Consider the following 20,493-nt stretch of genomic DNA (forward strand, 5'->3'; position numbering starts at 1 on the left):
GTTCTTTCGGTAAAGTCACGTAGAAGGGAAATAATAAAATAATAAAAATAAAACATAATAAAATAATTCTCACGACGTTTCGGCCACAACGCAAGCAGCCGTCCTCAGGTGAAGAACAGGTCTGTCGGGAAGACAAGCTTCTCTTTGGTTTTTTCGGTAAAGTCACGTAGGTTAAAAAAGAAAACGCATAAATGTAATCACGACGTTTCGGAGGCAACACAAGCCTCCGTCTTCAAAATCACTGATTAACCAACGTGACTTTATTGTTTTTATTTTCTATTAATTTTAATTTCATTTTTTACCTACGTGACTTTACCGAAAGAACTAAGAGTATGAATCCTTGCAGTCACGAAAGCTTCAAATCTAGAATTAACCTACGTGACTTTACCGAAAAAAAACAAAGAGTATGTATCCTTGCAGTCACGAAAGCTTCAAATCTGTAATGTCTTATGGTTGCTATTGTTTGACTTGCATCCCACTGGGATTTTTGCACACAGCGTTGAAATGCGGTGTTTTTTTCTGGAAGACTGCTGTTTTTTCCCTGAATTTTTCTGTTGCGTGTAGTCACTTTAAGATGTTTTCTTGTTCATGTTTCTGTTTTTTGTTTGTTGCGGTTGCACCCGATTCAAGAGCCGAATGGCTCACAGGGCTAAACCTAAACAGGTCCCTGCGGGGTGGGCTGGTAGAAACGAATAACCAAAGAATACAAACATAATGTATTATTACACTTGTTTAGCCAGGAAAGCCTCACTGAGTCTAAAGGTTTTTGTAGGGTCCTGCCAAGTGTTTGCAGTAGGGGGCGATGTTGCTACACGTAATCGGACATCGGACGGACGGACTGACGATATAATCTATTGTAGTCTGGTTCACTTCGTTCCTACCAGTATTAATGAACTGAACTGAACCCGGTGCTTGCAAAGCGCTTATGCACTTCGTATAGATTTTTTTTATTAACCAATAAAATAAATCCCGAGACGGATTCATGAGCGGAAGAGTCGCCCCATGGGGCAATGCTCACCCGCATGCGACTCCGTCGTATTGAATTATTCATGAATGACGTAGTGACGGATCAATCGTGGGGCGATGACGTAGCCACGCGCGGTAATGTTACTCGCGCATGACGTAACGTCATGACGTCACGCTGTACGCACGCACGCTCGCGCACCTGTGCAGCCACTTCATCACGTGGGGCCCTGTGACGTCATCATCGTGGCCAAGCGGGTAGCACGTGCGGCTGTGCGGCTGCGCGTCCCAGGATTGCAGGTTCAAATCCAACTTTATCCATTGATATATAAAAAAATATATCAAATTTGAAGCATTAATTTTTTTCAAATCCAAATGTATCGATTAATATATTTTGCAAATTGTATCATAAGAAACACAAAATACTTATTCATTTTCTTTTATATAAAAATAAACCCGTCTGAAATCACAATAAAAAAGTTATAGTAGTAGGTTTTTACCCATTAAACTGGTACAAAACTGACACCTTTATACAAGGCATCATGTTTGCAATAGTGCACTTTTTTTGAGTTGTACGCCTTTTGGCGTCATCTGGTCCAACACCAATGGAGACTAGGCTCTAAGGGAAGCTGTCTCGGGTGTGGACCAATCAACTTCAAGGACAGTGCATACATTATCATCATCAGAGTTGTTTCTTTTTGTTTGCATTTTGACTGCTTGTGTTGTGGTTATTGCAAACATGATGCCTTGCATAAAGGTGTCAGTTTTGTACCAGTTTAAAGGGTAAAAACCTACTACTATATTTTGCCACTGGTAAAGGAGATGTCTCATAGTAAATATAAAAGTTGATAAGGGCGATTATTTAATAACCAGAGCATCCACAACTCCCACCGAGCACGCGATGGCTGCAGGCGATGCGAGGCAGACCCCAGAACCTGCAGCTGCCAGGTTCCAGTCCCAGCAGAGGCGAGTGGCGAATAAATCGGTGAACACGCCACGAGAGAAACTGAGTGCCCCATGTGGATGTTACTGTACTCACACGTGTGTGTGTGTGTCTCCATGTGTATGCGATAACGTGTGTCTCTGTGCGTACGTGGCAGGGCGTCTAGGAGGTGGAGACGCGGGCCACGTGAAGGAGATCTGGACAATGAGATGAAAGAATCAACTCTTTATTAACATTTCGATTTGAAGCTTTCGTGACTGCAGGGATTCATCTTCTTGGTTCTTTCGGTAAAGTCACGTAGAATGAAAATAATAAAAAAATAAATCATAATACCATAATTCTCACGACGTTTCGGCCACAACGCAAGCAGCCGTCCTCAGGTGAAGAACAGGTCCGTCGATAAGTCATTCAGACTCTGTCTTATCGACGGACCTGTTCTTCACCTGAGGACGGCTGCTTGCGTTGTGGCCGAAACGTCGTGAGAATTATTTAATGTTTATTATTTTATTATTTCCATTCTACGTGGCTTTACCGAAAGAACCAAGAAGATCTTTATTAACAGTTAACCACTCGGGGGCCCTGTCCCGCCACTAGGGGGCGCTGTTTGTCTATGAAGATGTCCATTGGCAGCGCCACTTTGCCTGCAAATTTTCGCGTTTCCCCACTGAAGCCGCGATGTGGAGTTGACCCTGCACCTGGGGGCAGAATCCGCGGATTCGTCATTTGCTGGCGGTCCAGGAGGCTCTGCTTCGCTTGCGTTTTGCCATCAAACCCGACTGCTTTCACCACACAAACTTGGTTTGTCTAAAAATAAATACCGTCAAATTTTATCAAGACAACTATATCCTGTCGTTATAACAGTCGCCCGTGCTGAAGTACGGCCCAAATCACCAGGTGTGGGGAGAGAGGCCCTCATTCAGCAGTGGAGCGACAAGACCAGTCTCCGGGCGACAACGTAGCGAAACATTAAACTGATTAATTTCAAAGCTGTTCCTGTACAAGTCACCGGTAATGTTTGCTTCAGCAAAATCACAAAAATCGTGACTTGTGGGTCAAACACTGCGACCTTAGCACCCCCCCCCGACTGCGGAGCGGGCAAACCACGTGGAGCGAACGTCAAGAAACCCCTCTCACCCCCCCACCCCCTTCGTCGAGCTCCGCTGCGTGGGAGGTCACTCCTCTTACACCTCGACTGCTGCTGCTCCCTCTGTCTGGCGCCCCCTCTCCCAGATCGTCCACACACCGCCAGCACCCCGGCCCCAGATGGTGGCCAGGCTCCAGCCCCCTCCTGCACTGCCTCCTCCACTGCCTCCTCCACTGCCTCCTCTCCCGTTCCCGTTCCTTGCTGCTGCCCCCCCCCACTAGCCCCGCCCCTCCCACTAGCCCCGCCCCCTGCCCACGAACAGCGCCGAGGACTCCACCGCGAGCGTCGCCCTCTCGCGGGCGTCACGGGAGACGCGAGTCCTTGAGTGGAGCACAGGCGACGTCACAGACCCCGGTGACGTCACAGACCCCGGTGACGTCACAGACCCCGGTGACGTCACAGACCCCGGGCACGTGGGCACAGCAGGATCTGCTGTGACATCACCAGGCAACATTCGTCGAGTTACTTCCTGTGACCAAATCGCCCCATATCTCATTGGATGTCTCAAAGCTAAGCGGGGCCGAGCCTGCTGGGCAGCTGAATCTGGGCAGCTGAGCCTGGGCAGCTGAACCTGAGCAGCGCTTGGACGAGCGGAGCGCCGTGCATAAAGGGTTGCTATAGGCTGCTTAGCAGCAAGAGGGCAAACTCAATTGTCTATCCATTGTACCATACGTCTAATACTCCCCCCGCCTTCACCCACCCGCCCTGACCAGCGCGGTGAAGTATGGTCAAACAACGTCCACGAGCCGCAAGGTGTGATGATTGGGGCCCTTATCCAGCAGTGGAGTTGATGGCGGTGTTTGTAAATGCGTGTGTGGTCCAGCGGTGGTCGTGCAGACCAGCCGGTGTGTTCCACGTTGCTGTTTGTCGCCACGTGTGATTGTGTGGTAATCGTGTAATGCGCAACATTCATCGACAGTATTACATCGATTATCTGAACATGTCCTGGGCCTCCCCTATGTCGACTCAACCTCAAATGAGCACCTGGCGTGGTGTGTAAACATCGCCGCTAGGGAGACAAAGGCGGTCGGGCGTGGTGCTGGCCACCCATCATACCCTGCCGGCCTTCATGGGTGCTACTCGCTAACAGCACTTGTCCCCAACAGCTTTAAAGGCTTTACGGGGGATCTGTGTGTCTCTAGTGGACTTGCTGTCCACTGGGCCTCTTGACATGCAAGTCCCATCAATGTGCTCCATCACAGAGCGTCCACTGGACACTTGGGTGGCATCGTGCGGGACTGAAGAGTCGACACGAACCCCCCCACCCCGAGCCCAGCTCCCCACAGTCCCCCGCAGTGACATCGGCATGCCTGTTGGTTGTGAGCGTGCGATCATAATCACAACAACAACAATTAGAACAACGCAAGCAGCCGTCTTCAGGTGAAGACCAGGTCTGTCGGGGAGACAGCGTCTGAATGACGCTGTCTCCCCGACAGAACCAAGAAGATGAATCTTAAAGTGATAATTGTTTTTTTACCCTTTCATCTGGCAACAAAACTGACACCTTTTTTACGAGGAGTCATGTTTGCATAGACCACAATACCTGCAGTCATAATGCAAACAAAAAACATAACTCTGATAATGTATGCACTGTCCTTGAAGTTGATTGGTCCACACCCGAGACAGCTTTCCTTAGAGCCTAGTCTCACATGGTGTTGGACCAGATGACGCGAAAAGGCGCATACATTATCAGAGTTATGTTTTAGTTTGCATTATGACTGCAGGTATTGTAGTCTATGCAAACATGACTCCTCGTAAAAAAGGTGTCAGTTTTGTTGCCAGACAAGAGGGTAAAAAAAATTATCATATTTTTTACTGACAAATGAGGTACCAATGTTGTAAACAATTAGAATGTATTATATAACACTTTATTTCGCAATAAACTCTATAAATACAAGGCCTAACACTGTACATTTGGCACCAAAACAGCAGCTATTGAAGCCCGATTGCACCCCGCCCCCCGATTAATGAGACTGTGGTGGGGGGGGGGGGCGTTAAGAGCTGTCGACAACAGAGCGGAGGGGGGGGGGGGCACCGAGGGCATTGACAGAGCGGAGCCGTCACCGCACGAGCCGCCGCTGTGCGAGAGGCGGGTACCACCAAAGAGATAGAGCAGCAAATCCCACACATCGCCACCAATCCATCGCCCATTGACACCCATTGGTGAGGTGGTGGCCCACGTGGCACAGAGGTGCGAGCCACCAAGTCCCCCCCTTACCCCCCCCCCACCGCCACCGCCGAGACCCTGAGTTTGAATCCAGGTTTCCGACTCAACGTCGCAGCAGCAACAGAAAGACACCGATATTACAACTTTGGATTTGAACGCAATTGTTGCGAAATTCCCTCGGAATTAAAATTTCAGGTCGAGGAACGCGAGATCAACGTCACACAGTGTCCAGAAGGACAATGTTCGGCAAGGTTGAAGAGCGCTGTGAGCGCTGCAATATTTACGTGCGTACTGGTGACGTGCTGTGCGTACTGGTGACGTGCTGTGCGTACTGGTGGTGTGCTGTGCGTACTGGTGGTGTGCTGTGCGTACTGGTGGTGTGCTGTGCGTACTGGTGGTGTGCTGTGCGTACTGGTGACGTGCTGTGCGTACTGGTGGGGTGCTGTGCGTACTGGTGGTGTGCTGTGCGTACTGGTGGTGTGCTGTGTGTACTGGTGGGGTGCTGTGCGTACTGGTGGTGTGCTGTGCGTACTGGTGGCGTGCTGTGCGTACTGGTGGTGTGCTCGCTGCGCCGAACAACAGACGTCATTGAAATATATTTATAAATAAATAAAAATTTAAACGAAGAGTTAATTTTACGTTGGGATTTTCCTCTACTTACATCATTGAGATTATGTCACGATATTGAATAAACGAAACATCTACGTTTTACTCACAATGGATAATACATTGTTCATAGTTTACCCAGGAAATCCTCACACAGTGTCCAGAAGGACAATGTTCGGCAGGGTTGAAGAGCGCTGTGAGCGCTGCAATATTTACGATTTCACACCCGGAGCACGAGTCCGAAGAAAACTCGCACACACAGAGACACACACATAGACACACAGACAGCCACACACACACACAGACACACACACACGCACAGACACACACACACGCACGCACAGACACACGCGCACACAAAGACACACACAAAGATCCCCCAGTATTACAGACTGTTGGGGCAAGTGTTGTTAGCGAGCACCTATGAAGGCCGGCACGGCACACGAGGGGGTGGGTGGCCAACACCACGCCCGGCCGCCTTTGTCTCCCTAGTGGCGATGGTTACACACCGCACCAAGTACTCATTTTAGGCTGAGTCGACCTAGGGGATGCCCAGGACCGGTTTTAATCATCTTCACTGGTGTTGGCCGTGAGCGGGAATCTAACTCGGGTGGCCAGGTTCGTAGCGCTGCGTGCTAACTGCTACCCTACCACTCCCCATACAACAGCAACAACCACCATTCGCCACTACGTGGCGGTGACGTCACCACGACGCTTGTGCCAAGCTATGTGCACCTTGAGGCCACATGAAGTGTTGAACGCCCGCTGGCAGGAGGTCACGGGGCAGATCCAGGTGCCACGGGTCGACTGACTGAGATGACCGAGATGACTGGCACATGCACCACCGGTGCCCTCTAACTGTGCCAACTCGATGTGCTTTAGCCACCCGGCGCTCCGCTCGTTGTTGTGAGCGTCGCTCCTCCGCCCTCCGTTGTTGCTGGAAGGCGACTGCCTCCAACTGCCCAGTAGCGTCCTTCACGAGCCTCCACTGAGGCCGATCTTGACACCGCTGGTACCAGTAATCGGCAAGTCCACTCAGCTCCAGATCCTCCTGTACCACATCACTCCATCTCTTCTGCAGCCCGTGCCGCGCCCGTTTAGCCCCCTCGATCCGGCTGAACAAAAGCTGTTTAGGCATGCAGTGGCTGAGCATGCGGGCTACATGACCCAGCCAACGCATGTTGCCTGCCGGAGGAGCTCACAGATGGGACTTTGCCCAGATCTTTCAAGGGATTTGTGAGCTTCTCACACACTCCAGCCTGGTTAAACCCAGGATAGATCGTAGACAGGCCAGCCTAAATGTTTCTAACCGGCGAAGATGTTCCACGTTTCGCAAGCGTGGACCCCACCCACACCCAGACACACACACAGCCAGGGCAGAAGACTCACACGCAACACACAGACACACACACAGGGGCAGCCTGTACGGACCCACCTACTTGCTGTGCTGCATCCTCCACTACGGGCAAAGCGTCACGATGGGTGCTGGTACCAGGCCTCGCCTGGGCAGCGCCCGGCGGTCGTGGCGCGTTCGGCGCTCGTCGCCGAGGTTCGCGGTTCGAGCTCCAGCGGCCGCCCCAATTAATACTGCGGCTGCATTGAGCGTAGACACACGTCACAGTGGCCGTGAAAGATGCCGTGACGTCACTGCGCGGCGGCGTTTCGATTTTCCCAAATTTCAAAAATCACGCCGCGAATCTCTCAGCTGGGATGGATCGTCGCGATCACCGCCCCCAACTCCGCCGCCACCGCCACCACCTCCCGCTGCCGCTGACGACGATAAAAAAAAAGTAACCCGTAAAAACAAAGTTTGTCACTATAAATCCTTTATATGCGTGGCGGCTAGAGTCCTCTCGTCCTCTGGCTTGAGATGGCTGCCACCTATGGGTCAGATGATTGCCTGCCACCAATAAGCAATTGGTAATTACATATAGTTTATTTTTTCCTAAAAAGTGTAAAATTTTGGAATTTTTTTTTCACGAACATTAATTGTCACGCACAACGAGTCTGTGTGCTAAATGTCAGCTCGATTGGATCACGGGAAGTGGGTTAAAAAACGACCGAAAGATTTGCACGGTCGTAAGCGCGCAAGCAAGTGAACTTAATATAAAGGATTTAAAAACCGGAGACTCGCAGCTCTGTGGGATCACAGCAGCAACACCCCCCCCCCCCGCGACCCCCCCCCCACCCCCCGCCCCCCCTCGCGACCCCCCGCCCCCCCCCTGTACAACAGCTGGCGGCCGTGAAGGCTGTGACGGCCGATCTGTGACGTCACGGCCGTGACGGCCACCGGCTGAGCCGGGCCTCGATCGGTGACGCTTCAACAAAACACGAAACCGCCTCTCGCAGTCCGGCCGTCACGAGGAGTCCACGGCGCAGTCCGCCCAGCGCCGCCTCCTCCTCCTCGTCCCGTCGCGGAGTCCGTGAGTCCGTGAACCCGTGAGTCCCCGAGTCTGCGAGCAGAGAGGCGGGTGGAGGAGGTCCCCATCCCAAAGTCGCACCGTCAGATCCGCGCGTTCACTACGCTGACGCCGCGACAACGTCCCGCTCATCTTCTTGGTTCTTTCGGTAAAGTCACGTAGAATAGAAATAATAAAATAATAAAAATAAAACATGATAAAATAATTCTCACGACGTTTCGGCCACAACGCAAGCAGCCGTCTTCAGGTGGAGAACAGGTCTGTCAGACTCTGTCTTATCGACAGACCTGTTCTTCACCTGAGGACGGCTGCTTGTGTTGTGGCCGAAACGTCGTGAGAATTATTTTATTATGTTTTATTTGTATTATTTTATTATTTCCATTCTACGTGGCTTTACCGAAAGAACCAAGAAGATGAATCCCTGCAGTCACGAAAGCTTTAAATCGAAACGTCCCGCTCGTCCCGCTCCCCTCCACACGACCCACGTGACGGCCGCACGCGTCGCGGGCCACTCGGCCGCTACCGTGCGGACGGCCTGCGAAGGCCTCCACGAGGGAGCCCGCGAGCAGCAGCAGCAGTAGCAGCAGCAGCAGTAGCAGCAGCAGCAGTAGCAGCAGTAGCAGCAGCAGTAGCAGCAGCAGCAGTAGCAGAAGCAGCAGTAGCAGCAGCAGTAGCAGCAGTAGCAGCAGCAGCAGTAGCAGCAGTAGCAGCAGCAGCAGTAGCAGCAGCAGCAGTAGCAGCAGTAGCAGCAGCAGCAGTAGCAGCAGCAGTAGCAGCAGTAGCAGTAGCAGCAGTAGCAGCAGCAGCAGTAACAGCAGTAGCGGCAGCAGCAGTAGCAGCAGTAGCAGTAGCAGCAGCAGCAGTAGTAGCAGCAGCCGCAGTAGCAGCAGTAGCAGCAGCAGCAGCAGAAGTAGCAGCAGTAGCAGCAGCAGCAGCAGCCGCAGCAGCAGTAGCAGCAGCAGTAGAAGCAGCAGCAGTAGCAGCAGCAGCAGTAGCAGCAGCAGTAGCAGCAGCAGCAGTAGCAGCAGCAGTAGCAGCAGAAGTCTTACCTCAAGCTGCACGCCACCGTGCAGGTGCAGTGGGCGAGAGCGTAGGGGAGGGAGGGAGGGGGGAGAAACGCAGCAGAGAGAGGAACTTGAACATTCGCTCAAATAAGGCGCCAGTCAGCGGTGAACACGTGGAGCTGCGACCCAGCAGCGAGAGACTGACGACTCGACAGACCTGGGACCACGAGTGTAGCTGTGCTGATGATCATGATGGTGCTGATGAGGGCGATGATGATGATGGTGTTGATGATCATAGTGCTGATGATGGTGATGATGATGCTTTTGATCATAGTGATGATGACGGTGATGATGATTATGGTTTTGATGATAGTGATGATGACGGTGATGATGATGGTGCTGATGATGGCGATGATGATGATGGTGTTGATCATAGTGCTGATGATGGTGATGATGATGCTTTTGATCATAGTGATGATGACGGTGATGATGGTGGTGGTGTTGATCATAGTGCTGATGATTGTGCTGATGATTATGGGTTTGATCATAATGATGATGACGGTGATGATGATGGTGATGGGGCTAATGATGGTGATGATGATGGTGTTGATCATAGTGCTGATGATGGTGCTCATGATTATGGCTTTGATCATAATGATGATGACGGTGATGATGATGATGATGCTTTTGATCATAGTGATGATGGTGACGATGATGATGGTGTTGATCATAGTGCTGATGATGGTGCTGATGATTATGGTTTTGATCATAGTGATGATGACGGTGATGATGATTATGGTTTTGATCATAGTGATGATAACGGTGATGATGATGGTGATGGGGCTAATGATGGGGCTGATGATGGTGCTGCCGACGATGATGCTGATGATGATGGTAATGATGATGGCGATGATGATGATGGTTATGATCATAGTGATGATGACGGTGATGATGATTATGGTTTTTATCATAGTGATGATGACAGTGATGATGATGGTAATGATGAAAGCGATGATAATGATGATGATGGGGCCGATGATGGTGATGACGATGGTGATGATGATGGTAATGATGATGGCGATGATGATGATGATGGGGCTGACGATGGCGATGATGATGATGGTGCAGATGATGGGGCTGACGATGGTGATGATAATGGTGCAGTGCTGGCGATGTATGGGGCACGGCGCGCTGTCCCCCCCCGCACCCCCCCCACACCCCCCCCCGCACCCCCCCCCCCCACACCCACCCCCCCCCGCACCCTTGCTCTCCAGCTTGAAGTCCGGCGGCAGCAGCGCATCCTGGCGGTTCCCCAGCACGAAGGCGAGGAAGGCGAGCACCTTGGCGTCCAGGATGGCGATGATGGCGAGGATGTAGGCCCAGCGCACCGAGCACTCGCCCAGCGTGTACTTGTCGGCGCGCTCGCCGCACAGAGCGCGCACCTCCGCAGCGTCCCACGCGTCCGGGAAGATCAGGCAGCCGAGCACCAGGCACCCGGCTACATGCACACGGGGTTGGGGGAGCAGGGGGGAGCAGGGGGGAGCAGGGGGGAGCAGGGGGGAGCAGGGGGGAGTAGGGGGGAGTAGGGGGGAGCAGGGGGGAGCAGGGGGGAGCAGGGGGGGAGTAGGGGGGAGCAGGGGGGAGCAGGGGGGAGCAGGGGGGGAGTAGGGGGGAGCAGGGGGGAGCAGGGGGGAGCAGGGGGGGAGTAGGGGGGAGCAGGGGGGGAGTAGGGGGGAGCAGGGGGGGAGTAGGGGGGAGCAGGGGGGAGTAGGGGGGAGCAGAGGGGATTAAGGGGGGAGCAGGGGGGGAGCAGGGGGGAGCAGGGGGGAGCAGGGGGGAGCAGGGGGAGCAGAGGGGAGCAGGGGGGAGCAGGGGGGAGCAGGGGGGAGCAGCGGGGAGCAGGGGGGGAGCAGAGGGGATTAAGGGGGGAGTAGGAGGAAGCAAAGGGGAGCAGGGGGGGGCAGGGGGGAGCAGGGGGGGAGCAGGGGGGAGCAGGGGGGAGCAGGGGGGAGTAGGGGGGAGCAGAGGGGATTAAGGGGGGAGCAGGGGGGAGCAGGGGGGAGCAGGGGGGAGCAGGGGGAGCAGAGGGGAGCAGGGGGGAGCAGGGGGGAGCAGAGGGGAGCAGCGGGGAGCAGGGGGGAGCCTCGATGGGAGCGGTGATGGACAGTGGCACCTGGGTCTGTCCCGTGGCCTCCTGCCAGCGGACATTCCGCGCTGCACGTGGCGTCAAAGTGCACCTAGCCTGGCACAAGCGCCGTGCCGACGTCGCCGCCACTTAGTGGTGGTGGTGGTGGCTGCACGTGGCTACTCGAACGCAGCGCTGCGGAGGCAGCGGCGAGGGTTTGTGGATCGCACACAGATTGTGTTGGTGATTCTAGATTTGAAGTTTTCGTGACTGCAAGGGTCCATACTCTTTGGTTTTTTCGGTAAAGTCACGTAGGTGAAAAATAAAATTAAAATAAATTAAATCACGACGTTTGATACGGTGATTTTGCTGTGACGGTGCCACCTGAAGATGGAAGCTTGTGTTGCCTCCGAAACGTCGTGATTTAATTTATTTCAATTTTATGTTTCATCTACGTGACTTTACCGAAAAAACCAAAGAGTATGTTGGTGATGTTTGTTGTGATGATGTTTGTGATGATGTTTGTGATATCTGTAATGATGTTAATGATGATGTCTGTAATAATGTTTGTGATGTCTGTGATGTCTGTGATGATGTCTGTGATGATGTCTGTGATGATGTCTGTGATGATTCATAATATAGGTTTTTGGGTCAGATCGCGTTATTTATAAATGTGTCGTAACCCTCCACCACCCGACACGGCCAATCAGTAAAAAATGTGTCACGTTTTCAAAGGACAAAATAATTCACTTCTTTAGCCCACCGGTGTGTGCTGAAGAGATAATCAACCGGATTTAAAAATGTGAGTATTACGACGTTTCGCTGGTAATTACAATCAGCTTCATCGGGCAAGAATGGTGACGCTTTCCTGTTGCTTCCGGTATTAAATAGAGCAGCAGCATCAGGGTGACGTCATCATTTAATTTCAATTCAATCTGGTGCAGCGATTCGAGGCAAAGAGGGGGAGGGTATTGTGATTATATAGATTGGTAATCAATCAATTGTTATTCATTGGTATTTGTTTCCCTTATAAGGAATTATAATTGTATTTATTTGATAATACGCTTCCAGGCCGCACTCAGCCTGTAGCTGTCAGAGCGATTGAAATCATTTCTGTTTTTCTCAATTTCAATGGATTCTCTAATTAGTCTTGGCCAGTAATAATTCGTTTTACACAACACTTCAACCGATGAAGCTCATTGTAATTATCAGCGAAACGTCGAACTACTCAAATTTTAAAATGCTGTTGATTCTCTCTTCAGCACACACCGGTGGGCTAAAGAAGTCAATTCATTTGTCCTTTGAAAACGTGACACATTTTTTACTGTTTGGCTGTGTCGGGTGGTGGAGGGTTACGACACATTTATAAATAACGCGATCTGACCCAAAAACCTATGTTATGAATAATATTGGTCGCGAAAGCCTACGCGTTAAATTGTCCGTGATAATGTCTGTGATGACTGCGATGATGTCTGCAATGATGTTTGTAATGTGTGTGATGATGTCTGTGAAGATGTCTGTGAAGATGTTTGTGAAGATGTCTGTAATAATGACTGTGATGATCTTTGTGAAGATGTCTGTGATGACGACTGTGACGATGCATGTGATGATGTCTGTGATGATGTCTGTGATGATGTCTGTGATGATGTCTGTGATGACGTCTGTGACGACGACTGTGATGATGACTGTGACAATGTTTGCCAAGCAAATTCGTGATGCCGCTCGATGCTCCGCCGCGCGCCCACGGCCGAAGCGTGCGACCTCTGGGGGTCACCGGGACCCCCCGTGGCCTCCCCGCTCCAGGGGCCACGGGGGGGGGGGGGGTGGCCCACGCGGTCCGCTCGCTCGGCCACTCACCGGCCGTGAGCTGCATCCAGGCGCAGATCTTGTAGACGGTGGCCGTGTTGCAGAAGAAGAAGAGCGAGAAGCACACGATGCACGTGACGGTGAGCACCATGGAGGTGCCCACGAAGAAAGAGGCGGCGCGCATCGCGCTCGATGGGATGGTGGAGAAGTCGGCGAACGAGCCGCGGCACTTGAGGTCGACCTTGGAGACGCCGCCGCTCACGCAGAGGTGGAAGAGGCCGAAGTATCCGGCGCGCGGCGTCTCGGCGCCGTCGCCCACCCAGTAGGGCTGCACGAACACCACCACGTTGATGATGGCGAAGCAGATGGTGAAGATGGCCCACAGCACGCCGATGGCGCGCGAGTTGCGCACGTAGTTGGTGTGGTAGATCTGGGCCGCCTCCTGCGCCGACAGGAGCATCACGGTGCGTGGAGGGGCCGCGTCGCGCGTCGACGCGGCCGTCAGCGGGGCCATGCTGCTCATGAGGCCCACGCCGATGCCGCCGCCGCCACCGCCGCCGTTCTTCCCGAGCAGCAGCGGGTGCGAGTCGGCGGGGGTGTGGATCCAGGAGACGGTCTCATCCAGCTGGATGGAGGCTACGGGACGCGCGCACCACGCTCGGTTAGAGGCACGGCACGGCCGTGGCCTTGGTTGAGCCGTACTCACCAGCCTCACCACGCTCACCCCATCAACACCCTCACCACTCTCAACACCCTTACTCCATCACCACTCTCACCGCCCTCACCCCATCAACACCCTCACCAGCCTCACCCCATCCACACCCTCACCACTCTCACCACCCTTACTCCATCACCACTCTCACCGCCCTCACCCCATCAACACCCTCACCAGCCTCACCCCATCCACACCCTCACCAGCCTCACCACCATCAACACTTTCACCGCCCTCACCCCATCAACAACCTCACCAGCCTCACCCCATCAACACCCTCACCACTCCCACCACCCTTACTCCATCAACACCCTCACCCCCATACTTAATTTGGAGCTTTCGTGACTGCAGGAATTACACCACCCTTACTCCATCAACACCCTCACCACTGTCACCCTCCTCAACCTCCGCCACCCTCACCTCACCACCACCATCGTCACCCTCACCTCACCACCACCATCGTCACCCTCACCCTCTAAGCATTACTCTCACAAGAGCTCACAACAACAGTCAACAGTCGGGTCGTGCTCTCCTTGTGACAGGGGTGGAAAACCTCTGCGGCCCCAGACTTCGTTTCACGCAACCCACGGCCACATACGAAACCTCCCACGTCGAAAGGACCCTTCAGAGGAGACGTGTTCGTCACTGCCAGCATCTTAGCCGCACGAATCGGGTGCTCGAAGGGGAGATTGTTTTTTCTCCATGACAAATTCGAGAGCTCATCTGATCGAATCTCTCACTTCTCTGAAGAGATGCCGCGACACCGAGGTAACACCGATCGCCCTTATTTTAGTTTTGCATTCTGACCACAAGTATTGTGGTTAATACAGACACAATTAGCCGAGGTATTCCTAGCTCTGCGATCTTGCATTTACTTGCAAATTCCATCTCTAGCCCCGTCTACTCCAGGCACTTATAACCTTTGGCTGGAGTGGCTCTGCATTTGGCTCAAGCGGCTCTCTCGCGATATTTCTCTCGACGGTCCGCCAGCTGTGTTTGTTCACCCGAGGGCGATCGAAACGTCGTGGTTTTTTTACCTTTTTATTATTTTCTATCTACGTGAAAGAACCAAGGAGTATGAAATCCTGCAGTCACGAAAGCTTTAAGTCGCGATTTAAATTCGAATTGGAGCGCTGCGGTGGCCGCGTGCTGTCACAGCAGTGGCCGAGGCAGTTGGTAGAGAGATGCACGAAGGGGCGGATGGGGGGCAATCAACCCCCCATCTTGAGATCCAGAAAATGCACCGAATATGTTTTTTTTACATTATTTTATGGGGCCCTGTTTCAAAAAATTGTTAAAATGCGGGCACCCCAGGCCCCCTCCCTTGGGGAGTTTCTAGATCCGAGGAGAGATTGTGTACAGCGCTCGGTGCTTAGTGCTGCACAGCTAACGAGGGGTGGGTGAAGGGACATTGGTGGCGGTCCATGGCCATGCCCCCAGGGCGCCGGTCCATGGCCATGCCCCCAGGGCGCCGGTCCATGGCCATGCCCCCAGGGCGCCCTCTTCCCTCGCGACGGCGCTGACTCAGCCGTCCCATCGCCCCCTCGGTGGCCCGGCTCACTGCTGCTGCTGCTGCTGCTCCCACAGTGGCGGGAGGGAGAGAGTTGGCGAGTCTCAATGGCCTCGTTTGGCCAGGAAAAGTCTCACGACTCTCTTTTTTCAGTAGAGTCCTGCCAGGTCTCCGTAGCAGGGGGCGATGATGATGATGATGGTGCTGACGAGGATGTTTGCTGTGCGTGTGTGTGTGTGGTGCCCAGTGAGTAATCTAATCCGGCTGTCCGTACGGAGGCACTGACAGAGCGGGGCACGTCTCGCTGAGCCATCGCGTGGTTCACGACGGCCACCCGCTCACACACTGCAGTCTATGCAGTCCACGCAGTCCACAACACGCCCGGATTGACCTGCGGGCGACGGCTCTCGATGGCACTCGATTGCCAACGACCTCGGGCTGCGTTTCCAAACGGCGTGAATGTCACCGGCTCTGCGCAGCCGACGCATTGTCGCATTGACCCAGGCGCCAGGCGCAACGTTCGAAGCAAAGGGCGTCTCGGCGCCTCCACGCTTACCCGTCAGGGAGGGCGATCGCCTCGTTTTCCCCAGCGCGGCGCCGTCCATCTCGGTCGCCCTTGGGATCTGGGCGACAACCGCGGCCTCGCGCGCTGTCCACAACCCCGTGCCGCGGCGAGTCTCTGAGCAGTTGAGGTTTCAGCACCAGGGACAGCGGCTGTAGCAGCAGCAGCAGGATGAATCACTCCGCCTAGGAACTTCTTTTCTCGTGAGCGGTGAAGCGTCCATGGGGTTTTGTGGATTCGTAGAAACACCGCCACCACCTCCTCCTCCCCCGTCTCACGCAGGCGTCACGACAGCGCGAGCCCGAGCAGCGGAGGGACAGGAGCAGCAGCAACCAACTCCTAGCCCGAGTCAATACAACACTAGTCAATACCACACTAGCCCTAGTCAATACCACACTAGCCCTAGTCAATACCACACTAGCCCTAGTCAATACCAAACTAGCCCTAGTCAATACCACACCAGCCCTAGTCAATACCACACTAGCCCTAGTCAATACCTCACCAGCCCAAGTCAATACCACACCAGCCCTAGTCAATACCACACTAGCCCTAGTCAATACCACACTAGCCCTAGTCAATACCACACCAGCCCTAGTCAATACCAAACTAGCCCTAGTCAATACCACACCAGCCCTATTCAATACCACACCACCCCTAGTCAATACCACACTAGCCCTAGTCAATACCACACTAGCCCTAGTCAATACCAAACTAGCCCTAGTCAATACCACACTAGCCCTAGACAATACCACACTAGCCCTAGTCAATACCAAACTAGCCCTAGTCAATACCACACTAGCCCTAGACAATACCACACTAGCCCTAGTCAATACCACACCAGCCCTAGTCAATACCACACTAGCCCTAGACAATACCACACTAGCCCTAGTCAATACCACACTAGCCCTAGACAATACCACACTAGCCCTAGTCAATACCACACCAGCCCTAGTCAATACCACACCAGCCCTAGTCAATACCACACTAGCCCTAGACAATACCACACTAGCCCTAGTCAATACCACACTAGCCCTAGACAATACCACACCAGCCCTAGTCAATACCACACTAGCCCTAGACAATACCACACTAGCCCTAGTCAATACCACACTAGCCCTAGTCAATACCACACCAGCCCTAGTCAATACCACACTAGCCCTAGACAATACCACACTAGCCCTAGTCAATACCACACTAGCCCTAGACAATACCACACTAGCCCTAGTCAATACCACACCAGCCCTAGTCAATACCACACCAGCCCTAGTCAATACCACACCAGCCCTAGTCAATACCTCACTAGCCCTAGTCAATACCACACTAGTCAATACCTCACTAGCCCTAGTCAATACCACACCAGCCCTAGTCAATACCACACCAGCCCTAGTCAATACCTCATTAGCCCTAGTCAATACCTCACTAGTCAATACCACACCAGCCCTAGTCAATACCACACCAGCCCTAGTCAATACCACACCAGCCCTAGTCAATACCTCACTAGTCAATACCTCACTAGCCCTAGTCAATACCACACCAGCCCTAGTCAATACCACACTAGCCCTAGTCAATACCTCACCAGCTCTAGTCAATACAACACCAGCCCTAGTCAATACCACACTAGCCCTAGTCAATACCACACTAGCCCTAGTCAATACCACACCAGCCCTAGTCAATACCAAACTAGCCCTAGTCAATACCACACCAACCCTATTCAATACCAAACCACCCCTAGTCAATACCACACTAGCCCTAGTCAATACCACACTAGCCCTAGTCAATACCAAACTAGCCCTAGTCAATACCACACTAGCCCTAGACAATACCACACTAGCCCTAGTCAATACCAAACTAGCCCTAGTCAATACCACACTAGCCCTAGACAATACCACACTAGCCCTAGTCAATACCACACCAGCCCTAGTCAATACCACACCAGCCCTAGTCAATACCACACCAGCCCTAGTCAATACCTCACTAGCCCTAGTCAATACCATACTAGTCAATACCTCACTAGCCCTAGTCAATACCACACCAGCCCTAGTCAATACCACACCAGCCCTAGTCAATACCTCATTAGCCCTAGTCAATACCTCACTAGTCAATACCACACCAGCCCTAGTCAATACCACACCAGCCCTAGTCAATACCACACCAGCCCTAGTCAATACCTCACTAGTCAATACCTCACTAGCCCTAGTCAATACCACACCAGCCCTAGTCAATACCACACCAGCCCTAGTTAATACCACACTAGCCCTAGTCAATACCTCACCAGCCCTAGTCAATACCAAACTAGCCCTAGTCAATACCTCACCAGCCCTAGTCAATACCAAACTAGCCCTAGTCAATACCACACCAGCCCTAGTCAATACCACACTAGCCCTAGTCAATACTACACTAGCCCTAGTCAATACCACACCAGCCCTAGTCAATACCTCACCAGCCCTAGTCAATACCACACCAGCCCTAGTCAATACCACACCAGCCCTAGTCAATACCACACTAGCCCTAGTCAATACTACACTAGCCCTAGTCAATACCAGACCAGCCCTAGTCAATACCACACCAGCCCTAGTCAATACCACACCAGCCCTAGTCAATACCACACCAGCCCTAGTCAATACCACACTAGCCCTAGTCAATACCACACCAGCCCTAGTCAATACCACACCAGCCCTAGTCAATACCACACCAGCCCTAGTCAATACCACACTAGCCCTAGTCAATACCACACCAGCCCTAGTCAATACCACACTAGCCCTAGTCAATACCACACCAGCCCTAGTCAATACCACACTAGCCCTAGTCAATACCACACCAGCCCTAGTCAATACCACACCAGCCCTAGTCAATACCACACCAGCCCTAGTCAATACCACACCAGCCCTAGTCAATACCTCACTAGCCCTAGTCAATACCACACCAGCCCTAGTCAATACCACACCAGCCCTAGTCAATACCTCACTAGCCCTAGTCAATACCACACCAGCCCTAGTCAATACCACACCAGCCCTAGTCAATACCTCACTAGCCCTAGTCAATACCACACTAGCCCTAGTCAATACCACACTAGCCCTAGTCAATACCACACCAGCCCTAGTCAATACCACACTAGCCCTAGTCAATACCACACCAGCCCTAGTCAATACCACACCAGCCCTAGTCAATACCAAACTAGCCCTAGTCAATACCACACTAGCCCTAGTCAATACCACACCAGCCCTAGTCAATACCACACTAGCCCTAGTCAATACCACACTAGCCCTAGTCAATACCACACTAGCCCTAGTCAATACCACACCAGCCCTAGTCAATACCACACTAGCCCTAGTCAATACCACACCAGCCCTAGTCAATACCACACCAGCCCTAGTCAATACCAAACTAGCCCTAGTCAATACCACACTAGCCCTAGTCAATACCACACTAGCCCTAGTCAATACCACACCAGCCCTAGTCAATACCACACTAGCCCTAGTCAATACCAAACTAGCCCTAGTCAATACCACACCAGCCCTAGTCAATACCACACCAGCCCTAGTCAATACCACACTAGCCCTAGTCAATACCACACCAGCCCTAGTCAATACCACACTAGCCCTAGTCAATACCACACTAGCCCTAACCATAACCACAATCGCCGACAAAATACTATCCCGAGCCATAACCACATTAGCCAATCCCATGCCAACCCTAGCCATGCTAGCAATAACCACGCGAGCAAAGACAACACTAGCCCAAGTCATAAACACTCGCCAACCAAATGCTAATTCTAACCACAACACTTGCCCTGGCCATAACCACACAAGGCTACCAAATTATAACCCTAACCATAGTTACGCCCGCCCTAACTCTATGAGTCAAATACGAGCCTCATCTCAAATAAACGAGCCCACCATCGCGTTATCGCCTTTCTGCTGACCAGATCCCCCAAAGCAGCTCGCCACGAGCATTAGCACGACGTGGTAGCCTGCTCAGCCAGCTACTAACCAACCTTCAGAATTACCACGCACCCAAACCAGTGTAACCACTAGCAAACCACCCCTAAATCTCACCATAACCAAATATTTCCTCTTAAAAGGCAGTATTGACGAATTGTGAGCGTTGTTATTTGTGCATCACTGCCAACGCAGCATCTCCAAATCACGTTTTGAACCAATTGCTCTAATCAACCCTATCCCTAACCCCACTGAAACCACCTCTAGTCCGACCCAATTGCTCACCAGTCAATCCCCTGCAAGGACTAGGCCTGTCACTGGGACGCAGGCTCTTGGGATTCTCAGGACGAGAAAACACCCTCCAAATGAAATGGTGAACGTAATGGAGAATTTTACGATGAATATGACCCCATTGGCAAATGTGAGGTTGTCATGATGCAGACAGCTGATAGATTGCAATTAATACTGGTAGGAACCACTTGGTTCAAGGTGCTGGTACTAATCACTGGGTGGCTAGTACCGGTACGGCAAGGGGCTGGTACTAGTCACTGGGTGGCTAGTTGGGTATGGCAAGGGGCTGGTACTAGTCACTG

At 52.5% G+C, this 20,493-nt stretch overlaps 1 protein-coding gene across 1 annotated transcript; it reads right to left on the reverse strand.

Moving 5' to 3' along the window:
• Nucleotides 1-3,285: 3,285 nt before the first annotated feature.
• On the reverse strand, nt 3,286-16,134 carry LOC133356465 (LHFPL tetraspan subfamily member 3 protein-like). Its single transcript, XM_061573996.1, has 5 exons — nt 15,957-16,134; nt 13,230-13,814; nt 10,509-10,745; nt 8,171-8,276; nt 3,286-3,370 (listed from the first exon to the last, which is right to left on the reverse strand). Exons 1-5 carry the CDS (start codon nt 16,003-16,005, stop codon nt 3,286-3,288), a joined length of 1,062 nt encoding a protein of 353 aa, XP_061429980.1. The 5' UTR covers nt 16,006-16,134.
• Nucleotides 16,135-20,493: the final 4,359 nt, after the last annotated feature.

This window comes from Lethenteron reissneri, chromosome 54 (genome assembly GCF_015708825.2).
Source record: "Lethenteron reissneri isolate LAM-NWPU_2019-01 chromosome 54, ASM1570882v1, whole genome shotgun sequence".
In the NCBI taxonomy this organism is placed as follows: domain Eukaryota; kingdom Metazoa; phylum Chordata; class Hyperoartia; order Petromyzontiformes; family Petromyzontidae; genus Lethenteron; species Lethenteron reissneri.